Raw genomic sequence first — 15,298 nt, forward strand, 5'->3', positions numbered from 1 at the left:
ATATAATCTCCCGAAAGTTTTGACCACCGTACCATGCAAATATCCTCTGTTTTTGTTTCGAGCTGTTTTTCTGACAGATCTAGATCACCATGAGATCTCCAAGTGCCCCCAAGGACAAGTTCTTCGAGAAGGTCATCAACCCCTACCTCGCGGAAGTGCTGCAACATCCTCAAACCGTTGAGATGCATGAGGGAGTGTTGCACATCCGCGATGTTGAGGGACCTAGGAGGACCGGAAGCGTGGAGACAAGGCTTGAAGAATTAGAGCAACAAGTTTTCAAGTGTCAGGAGATGGAGGAGCGTGGACTCGACTCCAATCACATAATGATCACGTAGTTCACCAACAACCACAAGCTGGACGCCAAGGACATTGGGGAGGCCATCTTCAAGCTTCACGAGAAAATCGAGCACCTCCAAGCCCAGATCTATGACCTGCAAAACCAAAACTGTGAGTATGAATATAGATTCAAGAGGATGAGTTTGGCTGCAGATTTAAGGATCCCGGAGACTCGATCATCCTTCTATGATGGTGAGCCTATGCCTTGGAAGATGGATGACAAGCCTACATCATCAACAACCCCATCACCACCACTTCCAAGGAAGGAGACATAATCACATGGTTATGGGCACTCCCCTTGGCAGCTGCCAAGCTTGGGGGAGGTGCCCCGGTATCGTATCACCATCACACTCCTATCTTTACCGTTTTTCTTAGTTCGATCCTTTTAGTAATATCTTGATCTAGTAGAATAAAGTTTTAGTATGATTTAGTTTTGAGTTCTGCTTTATGATCCTTCTATGTAATCGAGTCCGTGAGCTATATATAATAAGATTAGTGTTGAGTCAAGGGCTTGATTATCTTGCTATGATCTTGAGAGAAAAGAGAAAGAATAAAAAGAAGTAAAGCGATCATATTGATCTTATGGAGAGTAATGACTTCACATAGAAAGAGTATGATGAATAAAAGTTGTTGAGAGTTGACAAACATAGTTTTGGTCATCGTTGCAATTAATAGGAAGTAACACAAAAAGAGAGGTTTTCACATATAAATACACTATCTTGGACATCTTTTATGATTGTGAGCACTCATTAAAGTATGACATGCTAAAGAGTTGATGTTGGACAAGGAAGACAATGTAATGGGTTATGTTTTCTTATATCTGAAATAAAGTATATTGTCATGGATCATCCAACATGTTGAGCTTGCCTTTCCCCCTCATGCTAGCCAAATTCTTTGCACCAAGTAGAGATACTACTTGTGCTTCCGAATACCCTTAAACCCAGTTTTGCCATGAGAGTCCACCATATCTACCTATGGATTGAGTAAGATCCTTCAAGTAAGTTGTCATTGTTGCATGCAATAAAAATTGCTCTCTAAATATGTATGATTTATTAGTGTGGAGAAAATAAGCTTTATACGATCTTGTGATGTGGAAGCAATAAAAGCGACGGACTGCATAATAAAGGTCCATATCACAAGTGGCAATATAAAGTGACGTTCTTTTGCATTAAGATTTCGTGAATCCAACCCTAAAAGCACATGACAACCTTTGCTTCCCTCTGCGAAGGGCCTATCTTTTATTCTTGTCTTATACTTTATGCAAGAGTCATGGTGATCTTCACCTTTCCTTTTTACATTTTATCCTTTGGCAAGCACCTTGTGTTGGAAAGATCCTGATATATATATATATATATATATATATATATATATATATATATATATATATATATATATATATATATATATCCAATTGGATGTAAGTTAGCATGAATTATTATTGTTGACATTACCCTTGAGGTAAAAGGTTGGGAGGCAACACTATAAGCCCCTATCTTTCTCTGTGTCCGATTAAAACTCCATACCCATAAGTATTGCCTGAGTGTTAGCAATTGTGAAAGACTATATGATAGTTGAGTATGTGGACTTGTTGAAAAGCTCTTATTTGACTCTTTCCGATGTTATGATAAATTGCAATTGCTTCAATGACCGAGATCATAGTTTGTTAGTTTTCAATGAAGTTTCTGATTCATACTTGATATTGTGAATAGATTGTTACTTGAGCATAAGAAATCATATGACAATATCCATATATGTTGCTGTTATAAGAATGATCATGATGCCCTCATGTCCGTATTTTATTTTATCGACACCTCTATCTCTAAACATGTGGACATATTTTTCGTTATCGGCTTCCGCTTGAGGACAAGCGAGGTCTAAGCTTGGGGGAGTTTATACGTCCATTTTGCATTATGCTTTTATATCGATATTTATCGCATTATGGGCTGTTATTACACGTTATGTCACAATACTTATGCCTATTCTCTCTTATTTTACAAGGTTTACATCAAGAGGGAGAATGCCGGCAGCTGGAATTCTAGGCTGAAAAAGGAGCAAATATTAGAGACCTATTCTGCACAACTCCAAAAGTCCTGAAACTCCACGGAAGTTATTTTTGGAATTAATAAAAAATACTGAGCGAAGAAAGTACAAGAGGGGGCCACCCACCATCCACGAGGGTTGGGGGCGCGCCCCCTGCCTCGTGGGCCCCCTGGCAGGCCTTCGGTGCCCATCCTCTGCTATATGAAGTCTTTTACCTTGGAAAAAATCATAAGCAAGCTTTCTGGAAGAAACTCCGCCGCCACGAGGCGGAACCTTGGCGGAACCAATCTAGGGCTCCGGCGGAGCTGTTCTGCCGGGGAAACTTCCCTCCGGGAGGGGGAAACCATCGCCATCGTCATCACCAACGATCCTCTCATCGGGAGGGGGTCAATCTCCATCAACATCTTCACCAGCACCATCTCCTCTAAAACCCTAGTTCATCTCTTGTATCCAATCTTTGTCCCAAAGCCTCAGATTGGTACCTGTGGGTTGCTAGTAGTGTTGATTACTCCTTGTAGTTGATGCTAGTTGGTTTATTTGGTGGAAGATCATATGTTCAGATCCTTTATGCATATTAATAGCCCTCTGATTATGAACATGAATATGATTTGTGAGTAGTTACGTTTGTTCCTGAGGACATGGGAGCAGTCTTGCTATAAGTAGTCATGTGAATTTGGTATTCGTTCGATATTTTGATGAGATGTATGTTGTCTTTCCTCTAGTGCTCTAGTGGTGTTATGTGAACGTCGACTACATGACACTTCACCATCGTTTGGGCCTAGAGGAAGGCATTGGGAAGTAATAAGTAGATGATGGGTTGCTAGAGTGACAGAAGCCTAAACCCTAGTTTATGAGTTGCTTCGTAAGGGGCTGATTTGGATCCATATGTTTCATGTTATGGTTAGGTTTACCTTAATACTTCTTTTGTAGTTGCGGATGCTTGCAATAGGGGTTAATCATAAGTGGGTTGCTTGTCCAAGAAAGGGAAGCACCCAAGCACCGGTCCACCCATAAACCAAATTATCAAAGTAACGAACGCGAATCATATGAGCGTGATGAAAACTAGCTTGACGATAATTCCCATGTGTCCTCGGGAGCGCTTTCTCTATATAAGAGTTTGTCTGGGCTTGTCCTTTGCTACAAAAAGGATTGGGCCATGTTGCTGCACCTTATTTACTTTCCTTACTTGTTGCGCGTTACAAATTACCTTATCACAAAACTATCTGTTACCGATAATTTCAGTGCTTGCAGAGAATACCTTACTGAAAACCGCTTGTCATTTCCTTCTGCTCCTCGTTGGGTTCGACACTCTTACTTATCGAAAGGACTACGATAGATCCCCTATACTTGTGGGTCATCAGACGTCTATGATGATTTGGTCAATCTCAAGATTTCTCAGCTCGGTCTCTCAGAGGGGCTCATACGTGCAACGTGTATGCACATTCATAGGGTGAGTATATGTGTGTGTATATAAGCATCTGCATAAGCATTGTATTTCTTAGAAAAACATTCAATTTTGTTTTCAATAAACTTGGTAGTAGAAGAATGTGTTGTCTAGGTGCATTGTCATGAGAGGTCAAAAGACCAATGAAATTATGCCTTTTTAATAATAAAACCAAATGAATGCATTGATTGCTCTGACCTATCCAATGTCCAAGCTCATAATAACAAGATTATCATAGAATGATCTGCCAAAGTGTAAGTGAGTTCATATCCTTGTCTGATACCCACATCTCTTAGAAAAGAGCAACACTTTCCTAAACAAAAAGATGAATATCTTATTCACATTTTATTTCTCTGTCTTAGAATTATCCAATTCAATTCCGTATATTTGTTTTGCCTCTACATAGAGATTCAAGTTTGATGGGCATAGGCATAGAAGGCACCGGGAAATACAGATGGATAACTAGAATTATAGCATGTACTTATTTGTCTTCAAGATAGATGACTAGAATTATAGGATGTACTTATCTATCTTCAAGATGGATAACTGGAATTATAGCATGCACTTATCCGTCTTCTCGATCTTCATGCATCTCCTTCCAACTCTGCCACCTCGGCGTGACTATGGTATGCGTCGTTGGAACGCTTGGCGCGGTCACACACTTGCTATCATCAAGGGAAGCTGGGTGTCATGGGAGAATGTTCGATAGGCCACCCGCTAAAGCATCGTGCCGCAACAATATTCAACAATGGTATAAGGGCTAATCGAGTACTCCCACAAGTTACATTTCACAAACTTAGACCTCCCCACTGTTGTTTAATTGGATTTAAACTTCAAAATCGTAGGTTCTCCCTCCGTTCCTAAATATACACTAGTGGAAAAACGGCTAGCCACAACTTTCGTTGGTGGCGCACCATTTTCCATCAGCATAATTAGCACGCTTGACTTTGAGTTCCCTTTTGGATGGGCTTCTGGAAAAGAAGGTGCACCTTGTTGATATGAGTCATCTATCATTCCTATTAAGCCCGAAAGTCACAACTACCCTACCCCTACTATGAACATGAGTAACCCGAGCTCCCTCCTCTTTCCCACTCCAAGCGGCGGCGCCGCTGGAGGAAGATGAGAGGGTAGCCAGGTGAGACATGGTGGCTCTTAGAAGGAGGGGCAGATAGAAGGAAAGGGGTCCTTTTGTTTATTGAGACGCTGGGGAATTTCAGTAGCAAGACCATGGAATCTGATGCATGTTTTTTCATTGTATGATGGTGTGTGTCATTGGTTGTTGGTTGCAGACCTGCAACCCTTCATTAGAAATTAAAGGAAGGTTCAATTAACTAAATGCAAATCAAATCCTTCATGTGACACCAAAACTAAGATCTTATGATTGGGCTTCGACGCGATGGCCACATGATAATTTACTATGTGACTTTAGTTTTGTTTGGCTCACTTTTTCTCTATGAGGTTGGCCATGTTCCTTGTGGTGGAGTCTTACCACTCCAATTCTAGTCCTAGACTTGGCATGGGGTGATCAAATTTTTCTTGAGTTACTCTAGGCTTTTCGGCGCTACTCTTTCAGCGGTATGACATGCCAGTCAACTACACGAAGTCTATGATGATTTTGTCAGTCTCAAAGTTTGTCGGCTAGGTCTCCCATAGGTCCTCATAGGTGCAAGGTGTATGTGCATTTATAGGGTGAGTATATGTGTATGTATATAAGCATCTGCATAAGCATTGTATTTCTTAAAAGAACATTCGGTTTTTAATTTTCATAAACTTTGTACTAGAGGAATGTGTTGTATAGGTGCATTGTCGTTAGAGGACAAAAGATCAATGAAATTATGTCTTTTTAATAAAATTAAATGAATGCATTGATTGCCCTGACATATCCAATGTCGAAGCTCACAATAATGAGATCTCATAAGACTGATCTACTAAAGTGTTGGTGAGTCCATATTATGAGTAGGGCATTTTGGAGACCGAGCTCCATGGAGCCCTTTATTTTAAAAAATTCAAATTCGTAAATTTTGGTTTCAAAAAAATCTGGGAAAAAATACACATGTATGCGAGAATGTAAAGTGTACGTGTGAAAAAATTCAGGATGAAATACCTTGAATTGTGAGCTGCACAAAAAGAACAAAATCATGGACTTTAAAAATGAACAGTACATATGTTAGAAAGCCTCAGATTTGTCTTTCTTGTGTAGCTCACATTTTAATGTATTTCGACATGAAAATTTGCACACATGTATATTATGTATCTAGATATATGTGTATTTATTTTCAGAATTTTTTGAAACTGAAAATTTGAATTTTGAAGTTTTCAAATAAAGGCCTCCATGAAGCTCGGTCTCCGTTTGGCATTTTTGCCATATTATTGTCTAATACCCATGAGTCTCTTATAAAAGAGCACGCTTCCCTAAACAAAAGATGAATATCATATTTGTCATTTTATTTCTCTGTCTTAGAATTATCCAATACCATTTTGTGTATTTATTTTGCTTGTACATACTAGAGATTCAAGTTTAATGGGCATAAGCATAGAAGACATCAGGAAATACTGGCAGATAACTGGAATTATAGCATGCACTCATCCACCCTCTTGTTCTTCATGCATCTTCTTCCTACTCTGCCACCTCACCATGATTATGGTATGCGTCACTGCAACGCTTGGCGCGGTCACACGCTGGCGATCATGAAGGGAAGCTGGGTGCCATGGGAGAATGTTCGGTAGGCCACCCATTAAAGGATCATGCCGTAGGAGTACTCTACAATGTTATTAGGGCTAATCGAATACTACCACAACTTCCCAAAAATGTGACGTCGAGGATCTAGCTTCATTTACATTTTACAAACTTTGACCTCCCCGATGTTGTCTCGGGAAGTATTGTCTAACTAAACAATGGTACACTTTTGTTTCGCGTCACAAGTTTAAGTTTCTCCCACATAAAAAAAAATATTACAACAAAATATAGTGGTTAAAATTTGCATTTGGAAGGCATTACAGACGTGAACTAGCTGGAGTAATTGCAGAGATATAGAGATGGAAGGGTTGCTCGATATTATTTTTCCCTAATAATAAATTTACCTTTTCTAAATGTCCAGTCTCCATCCGCAAAGAAGTATAAATCTCATGAATGCATTTAAAATCTATGAGTTGTCTTAGTAAGAAAAGTTCCTCCTTCCCGCTACCACAACTTGGAAACTTAGCACGGTTTTACATTTTGTTTCACTATTCACTAGTTTTTTTTTCATCTTTCCCTCGGATTACTACTTTGCTATCAGTCACTTTATTAATGTGAATATTACTTATCTTTGCCGGTTGAAGGCAAAAAGCACAAAAGTAAGCCTTCTTAACCGTCCCCACCCGATGGTCCCTGTAAAATCCATCTGCCACATCCTTGCACTAGCGCCCCCCCTGCGCCATACCTCTTGCGTGCGTCACGTGCATCGTCGTTCCCGTCCCAAACCAATTGCTTGGTTCCTAAGAGCATCTTCAGCCGTTCGGCCTCCCAGAACGTCGAAAAAGCGTCGTCTGGAGCTGAACCGGTGTATCTTTTCGGCGTGGAGGCGATTGTGTTCCCAGTCGCCGCCCCAGGTCGCCCCCAAATCGACGCAAACACGGCACAAACTCGACGATTTGATTCAAATTTGCACAAACACGGCATAAACTCGGCGATTTCATTCATATTTATACAAAAAAAACAGAGAACAACTAAGCCTAGCCTAGCCTAGCCTACTCTCCGCTGCCCGCCATAGCCCGCTGCCGCCTTCTACATGCCGAGGAGCCTATAGAACGGGTGTAGTCGCCGCCGTCGTCATCGTCGTCGCGCGCCCCGCCGGAGCCGCCGCCGTCCCTGCTGCACCCCTGGCCAGGGTCGCCGACGCACGGAGGAGGGTTGGACGGCCCGGCCTCATCCTCCACGCCGCTGTCGAGGACGATGATGCCACCCTCCTCATGTCCGCGGCGCCGGGCCTGGAGCTTCATGTATGCCTGACGCTGGCGGAGCACCTGCTCACGGACGTAGTCCTCCCTCGCCCACTTGAGGGCGGCCTCGTCGTCGAGGGCCACCATGTCCGCATGCTCCGGCTTCACGGGGAGCAGCCCGGCTCGGGCTTCGGGTGGACCAGGCGGAGGGAGCGCGGGGAGGGGCGGAGGCCCTCATTGATGATGATGGCGCCGCTGCGTGTGCGGCGCCGAAGAAGAGTCTCCTTTGGCTCCGGCTTGACGGGGCGGAGCGCCGGCGAGCTGGAGGAGAGCGAGCTGGAGCCCGACAAGGAGGACGTCCCCGACTCCATTCGTCGCGGCGTCCAGGAGCTACCACGGCGGCGAGAGAACGACAGGCGCGGCGTGTTGCCGGTCTCGATGTGGTCGAGGATGGCCTCGAGGGTGCGCCCGGGCACGCCCCACCACTCGCGCCGCCCGTCGGCGTTGTGGCGGCCGCGGGGGATGATGCCGTTGGCAGAGGCGATCTGCTCTTCGCGGCAGCGCTCGAAGTACATCGTCCACAGCGTGTGGATGTCGGCGGCGTACCTCGGCTCGTTCCGCTGCGCCTCCGTCAGCGACGAGTGGATACGGGCGATCTCGGCCCGCCGTTCCACCCCATTCGGGCACCGGTGGCACCGGGACACCGCCGGCGCTCAGCTTCCACGAGCCCGGCACCCGCATGTCCGGGGGCGCCGGATAGTCGGCCTCGTAGAACGGTGGTGAACAGGAGAAGAGACGATAGTGATCTATGCGCTGGATTCGGAAGCCTCGACATGAGCAAGGATGGGATGGTATCCCCAGGTCGAACAGTGGCGAGCAATGCAGTGGGGTCAAATGCCTCATTGTACCGCCGTGGTACTCAATAGGCTACGCTGAAACTGCCACTCTTAGCGGTAGTACCGCTTGAGCACAACCAGTGTGCATAATGGTTGGTTTCGAGCCCCCACTGTAAAAGGGGTCTTCTTCCTCAAGAAGACTCACCTCTTTTTCCTCCATTGCTCCATTGTTGCCCAAAGCTTAAACTCACCTAACCTTCCTCCCTAGCCATGAAAACTTGTTGATTCTCTTGGGTTTGGAGGAGAAGGCCTTGATCTACGCCTCCACCGAGAGAAATTTGATTGCCCCCTACTATCTCTTGTGTATCTTGCTACTCTTGGGTGTTTGCGCACCCTAGACGGAAGGGGCCACGTCGGAGCCACATTCCATTATGGTGAAGCTTTGTGGTGGTGTTGGGAGCCTTCAATTAAGTTGTGGAGAGATTCCCAACCTTGTTTGTAAAGGTCTAGTCGCCGCCTTCAAGTACACCGCTAGTGGAATCACGACATCTTGCATTGTGCGAGGGCATGAGGAGAATACAGTGGCCCTAGTGGCTTCTTTGGGTAGCATTGCACCTCCACATCGCTCCAATGGAGACGTACCTCCCCCAAGAGGAGGGAACTTCGGTAACACATCCTCGTCTCCATCAACTCCTCTTGTAGTTACATCTTACCTTTACTTTGTGCAAGCTTATATTGTGTTTCTATCTTGTGCTTTCATTTGTTGTTGCTGTTGAGCTTGTCATATACGTTGTTCACCTAGTTGCACATCTAGGCAACCTAATTTCTTGTTGAGCTTGATTTCTTAAAAGAAGTAAAAAAAATAGTCGCCTATTCACCCTCTCCAGTCGACGATACCGATCCTTTTCAACTCTCTTTTGCTAAAGCTGATATCCCTCTCGATCATACTGATTGCTTGCTTCGATCCATGCACTGCCCCATTTCGAGATGCGTCTTGCACTAACTTCTCGTCTTCACCTCCTTATGGAACCATCAAAACTTTTCCATCAGAAGACATATGAGCCAGACGAATGTAGTAGTTGCCGCAGGAGTGGAAGAAGAAACCGGTGAGGGCATGCGGGCAACCTCCTAAGAACATGGGGGTTAGAGTAGAGGGAACACCATGATTTTGACACACACATGTAGTGGCAGAGCGACCTGTACAACATATTTAGCAGGATCATCTTCGTGAGGAGGTTAACGGGGAGGCTCACTACCAGTTGTCGCTTCCTCCGCCTCACCCCCCTCTTGCCCACCTGCATCCATGCTGCCGCTGTAGATGGATGAAGTACCGGAAGGGGCTCCTCCCGGCTATGAGAAACGGTGGGCCCATTGCCACTAATGAGGAAGGGGTGGGGCCGCTACCTCCTCGCCGCCGTCGTTGTGGGATTGGACCACCGCCGCACCATGCGCCTTTGCCATCCCTTCGGTAGACTAGGTGGGCACCTCCTCCGTTAGGGTTGACGAGGCTCGTGAGAGATGGGTGAAAGGGATACGTGGGCTTCAACTTGCGGCCGACCCAATTAACCAGAATGCAGCGATTTTCCCATCAAAGTAGCTGCCCTGTAGAACAAATAGCCCACTATGGAATAACAACATAGTGCAACGACCAAAAAATGTCCCTAGTGTATGATCGAACAACCAGAAAAGGAGAGGGCGTGAGAGGGCTGAGATTAGGCTCGGTTATACTGTCCTAAATTGACCCCTCCCCCGAATTGAAGGACCAACGGGACTAGCACGGCGAGGACCAAGAAGCCCAACATGCGCCATTTTTTACTGTTCTGGCTACTGGGCGCATATCCCCCCTCCGTCCTTGGCTCGACCCATTTACTTTTCTTTTAAACTTAAAAAAAGTGTGTGGCATGGGAGTCGAACTCTCACACTCGAGGTTTAAATCCAAACATAGTACCAAACTACCAACTAGGACAGCTTAAATGATGTGCCAAATTACTTGTTTTGTTCTTCTTCTTATCCGCTGAACGTAATACTAAACAAACGCAATGCTTCTCTGTTCGATTTTCCATTTTCCTTTTTTTTTGTCTGGCTTGTTTTTTTAGTTTTAGTTTTTGCCCTTTTCCTTTCTTTTATTTTCTTAATTTACATTTTTTTCAAGTTCGTGCAATTTTTATAATTTGCAAACTTTGTTCAAATTCATGTACTTTCCTCACATTTGTGAACTTTTTCCAAATCCATGATTTTTTGGGGTCAAATTCATGAAGTTTTTTAAATTCGTTAACTTTTGTTTGAATCTATGAACTTTTTTCAAATTCGTGAACCCTTTTCCAAAACCCGTGAACTTTTTTCGAATCTGTGAACTTTTTTAAATGCGTGAATATATTCAAATCTATGAATTCTTTTCAATTTTAAGATTTTTTAAAATTGATTTTTTTAATAATCGTGAAGTTATTCTCAAAATCGATGATTTTTTTCCAAATCCGCACTTTTTTATTGAAACTCCACAAACTTTTTTCAAATTCATTAAACTTTTTCAAAATTTTGAACATTTTCGTATTTGCGGACTTTTCCCGATTAATGGTTTTATTTTGAAATTTCTTGTTTTCTTACAAAATTTTCGGAATCCATGTTTTACAAAAGTGAAACGGTGAATGGTTGCCAATTCAAGGGCGAACGAAGCGAAAGAAGCAGCGAGCTGTTCCCCGTCGCTGTTGTTGGGCCAGGCTCAGGTGCGCCAGGTCTCAACGATAAGAGAGACCCACGTTGTCTTCTCTTTGGTCTATCGCCAAGCGAACCTGCATCCTCCCGTCAAAAAAAAGAGAAGCCAAGCTAAGCCGCATCATCATCTTCTTCCTCCTCCTCCTCCGTCCCGATCTCCTTTTCTCCTCTCCCAAACCCTATCACAAATCGATCATGTTGGATCACATTCGTTAAATCTTTTTAAAAAAATTGAACATATTCGTATTTGTGGACTTTTTTCAATTCATGATTTTATTTAAAAATTTCTTGTTTTCTTACAAAATTTTCAAAATCAATGCTTTACGAAAGTGAAACACCGCCGAACAAAGCGAAAGAACTAGCGAGCAGTTCCCTCCCCGTCGCTGCTGTGATGGCTAGGTACATCATCTTGATGCACTGGCTGGGAGATGAATGAAAGTATGCATTTGCAAAAGAAATGAAAGTACATGCCTCATTTGGTGTAAATCTTATTGCCCCTAACCTACCCGAGGACAAAGCTTATAACAAAGGGTTCCCAAGTATTGATCTACTGAAGCACTACCTACGAACTGAAGTCTCTTATAAAGAGAAAGGTTTCCAAAAGCAAAACAACAACAACTTAATCTTTGAATAACCCAACACCATATTATTGCATTATTTCTTGTCCCTGTAATATACTAGTGATGCAAGTTTCATAGATATAGGCATAGAAGGCACCAGGAGCTACCAGTACAAGATGCAGTACGTCCTTCCCCATAACAACTGCCATGCATCTCCCTCCTATTGTGATGCCCCAGCGTGACCATGGTGTGTTGTGAGGACTCTTAGAGCGGTTCCTCTTGCTCGTGATTCGTTAGACAATGTGGCACCATTGTTCACTGGACACTCGTATGACCACGCTCTTGTGAGTCCACATATTCTGGCATACATCTAAGTCCAATAAGTCAAACTGCAAAGTCCAAAGACCAAACAACTCGAGTCTTATCTTTTTCAAAATTTTGAAAATTTTCGTATTTGCGGACTTTTTTTGATTCATGATTTTATTTTGAAATTTCTTGTTTTCTTACAAAAATTTGAGAATCAATGTTTTACAAAAGTGAATGGTTGCCAATTCAAGGGTCGTTGTTGTGTTGTTGGGCCAGGCCCAGGCCCAGGTGCTCACTCCCATCCTCTTCTTCTTCCTCCTCAGTCCTCACTCCCGTCCCGATCCCCTTTTCCCGTCTCCCAAACCCTACCACAAATCGAGCCATGGCGGCATAGATCGATCGAGTGAGAACACTCCGTCAATGTCGATCGGCATGGAACCACCGGCTGGCCACCTCGCCGCAGAATCCTCCCCTCCTGTGACTGTGATGAGCCGGCGGCGCTCTGTGGATGGGCTCCTCCTCCTCCCCAGGCCATACCGAGTCTGCTCCTGTCCGGTTAGTGCTCCTTCTCCCCCCCTTCCCGGAACCGGAGCACATCTCGGAGAAGCAAAGAGGTTCCATCTTTCCTCCGCAAACAACAGCAAAAAGTCGGAATCTTTTCCGGAGTTGATCCATATTCTGATTCCACAAGCCCCAGGCAATCAACCTCTGTTGATTTCCTTTGCCTACTCGGATCTGCCTCACCTATTCGAATCAGGGGTGAAGCAGCCTCGATTGGTCACCTATAAATATAAATATAGCCACAAGTCTCTTCCTGCTCCACCCAAGTTGCTATTTTGCAAGCATTGCAGCAGAAGCAGTTCGTCTTCCATGACATACTATAATCCCATGGAAGACCCTAGTAGTGTAGACACGATATTCAACTTCTGGGGGCTCCCTATACACACCACGAATTTGGATTTGCGCTCCCTGGTCTTCCGAGTTTTACCTCAGCTGCTGGGTCTCTCTCCTCCCAGCTCAATGAATATTCTCAAGACACCACCACTACTGATAGAGGCTACACTCCCGGAGCTACCAGAGGACATCTTGATGCGCATCTTTGCCACCCTTGAGATCCCTGACCTCATACGTGCCGGCGCTGTCTGCACCTTTTGGCGCTCTGCCTACACCTCCCTGCGCACACTCGGCAAGCACAAGCAGCCCCAGACTCCCTGTCTGTTCTACACCGCTGAATCTTCTAGCGAGAATGTTGCGTGTCTCTACAGCCTCGTGGAGAAGAGGGTTTACAGGCTAACTCTCCCGGAGCCGCCTCTCCACACTAGGTTTTTGATCGGGTCCTCTCTTGGCTTGCTGGTCACCGTCGATGAGAGATCTGAAATGCACCTCGTCAATCCGATCACTGGTCAACAGATTGCTCTCCCTTCAGTGACCACGATGCAGCACGTGAAGCCCATTTGTGATGACTCGGGTGCTGTCCACAAGTATGCATACTCAAAGCACACGGCAAAGAAAGTTATCTACCCTCCAAAGGTAATTGCTCCAGCTGCCCTGCGGGAAGTCTTCCATCAGGAGGCTCTTTTGTTTTATGATACACCCACAGGGAGCTACATAGTGGTGCTCATCCACATGCCGTTTGGTCAGCTATCCTTTGCAAGGGTAGGGGACGACAAGTGGACCTGGCTGCCACCTCACACTGATTATTTTGACTGCACCTACAAGGATGGGCTACTGTATGCAGCGACTCTATTGGGAGAAGTTCACACCTTTGATCTTAGTGGGCCTGCTGTTACAATGAACACTATTATGGGTGTGGATGATGACGATTTAGAAATTCAGGGAGCATACATTCTTGAAGCTCCATGGGGTGGTTTGCTGCTTGTTTGGAGATTGAAAGTGTATAGTGGTAATCAGAATGATATTTTATCACTTACGCTGCACACCAAGGGAATTAAAATACATGAAGTTGATGTTGCTGCCAAGAAGCTTGTGGAAATTGATTGCTTGCACGGCCATGTGCTGTTTCTTGGTCATAACCAGTCACTCTGTCTCAGCACTAAAGAATGCCCTGCTCTCAAGGAAAATCGTGTCTACTTTACTGACGATAATGAGTACATAGCTGTACATAAGGATAATCGTCGTGATATAGGACTACTTCGCTTGGATAATAATAGCTGGGAAAGCCTTGTGTTTCCTCAGCTTTGGTCCAACTGGCCTGCTCCTGTGTGGATTACACCCAATATTACAATGATGAAACTGTCGTTGAATAATTAGGGCGGGTTCAAGAAGGCTTAATAAGTCGCTCGCCTAGGCGCATGTAGGCGAGCTGGAGTGCGACGGCATTGCGTAGGCCCTAAGCCGCGAAGGACTATGTCCAGGAGGAGAAGGTTGCTTTCCAACGACACGAAGACAAAGGGTTGGTGATTCAGGAAGCCGTGTGATGGGATCATGTTGTCAAGTTATCAGCTATCAAGTGTTTAAGTTTCATGAACGTGTCTTCTGTCTATTATGTGTGGTACTCTGTAACTTGTGCTGATGTGTGTGTGACTGTGTCTCATTTATGACTTTTGAGAGTGTAACATCCCAAATTTTCAATTTGGTATGTTATACATAGATCATCATTGCATATCATATTTTATTGCATTTTGACAAATCCTCGATAAATCCTAAGCAACTCAAGGACTCCTCGGAGAGAGTTGGGGATTTTCTCGAATTTTGATATTTGATTTTCATCAAATCATAAGACGAGGATTTTGGTTTTAATTATTTTCTCTCCGGAAAAATATTTCATTTTAAAAATAAACGAGAGGAGAAAATATGACTTCTCCAAAATAATTGAAATACTGGAGGAAAAATGTTAAAATAATTTATTGGAATTTATTTGCAATTTTTATTGCATTAAAAATATTGCATGTTTTCAAAATATTTATTTGTGTTAAAAAATGTTCACCCTATTCTAGATTTTCTAACTAGACGGGGAAAAATTTATTTTATATTTTTCTGACTTTTATTTATTTTTCTACGCATTTTTCCGCGGAACGTATTTAAAAAAAAAAACACGCGCGCCCGCCGGGCCAAGCCCAGCCGCGCCAGGCCGCCGGCCCACCCCGTCGCCCTCTCCTTCCTCCGCACGGGACGCCGCCGCC

General features: G+C 44.2%; 1 protein-coding gene across 1 annotated transcript; it reads left to right on the forward strand.

The window, feature by feature from the left end:
• Nucleotides 1–12,456: 12,456 nt before the first annotated feature.
• Nucleotides 12,457–14,639, forward strand: LOC123119172 (putative F-box protein At4g22660). The gene has a single exon (XM_044538874.1). The coding sequence runs from the start codon at nt 12,576–12,578 to the stop codon at nt 14,424–14,426; it is 1,851 nt and encodes a 616-aa protein (XP_044394809.1). The 5' UTR covers nt 12,457–12,575; the 3' UTR covers nt 14,427–14,639.
• Nucleotides 14,640–15,298: the final 659 nt, after the last annotated feature.

The sequence above is a fragment of the Triticum aestivum genome, chromosome 5D (genome assembly GCF_018294505.1).
Source record: "Triticum aestivum cultivar Chinese Spring chromosome 5D, IWGSC CS RefSeq v2.1, whole genome shotgun sequence".
Taxonomy (NCBI): Eukaryota; Viridiplantae; Streptophyta; class Magnoliopsida; order Poales; family Poaceae; genus Triticum; species Triticum aestivum.

What these genes read in the sequence shown, in the direction of transcription:
- LOC123119172 (XM_044538874.1), top strand. Translation starts at nt 12,576, where the DNA reads ATGTCGATCGGCATGGAACCACCGGCTGGCCACCTCGCCGCAGAATCC.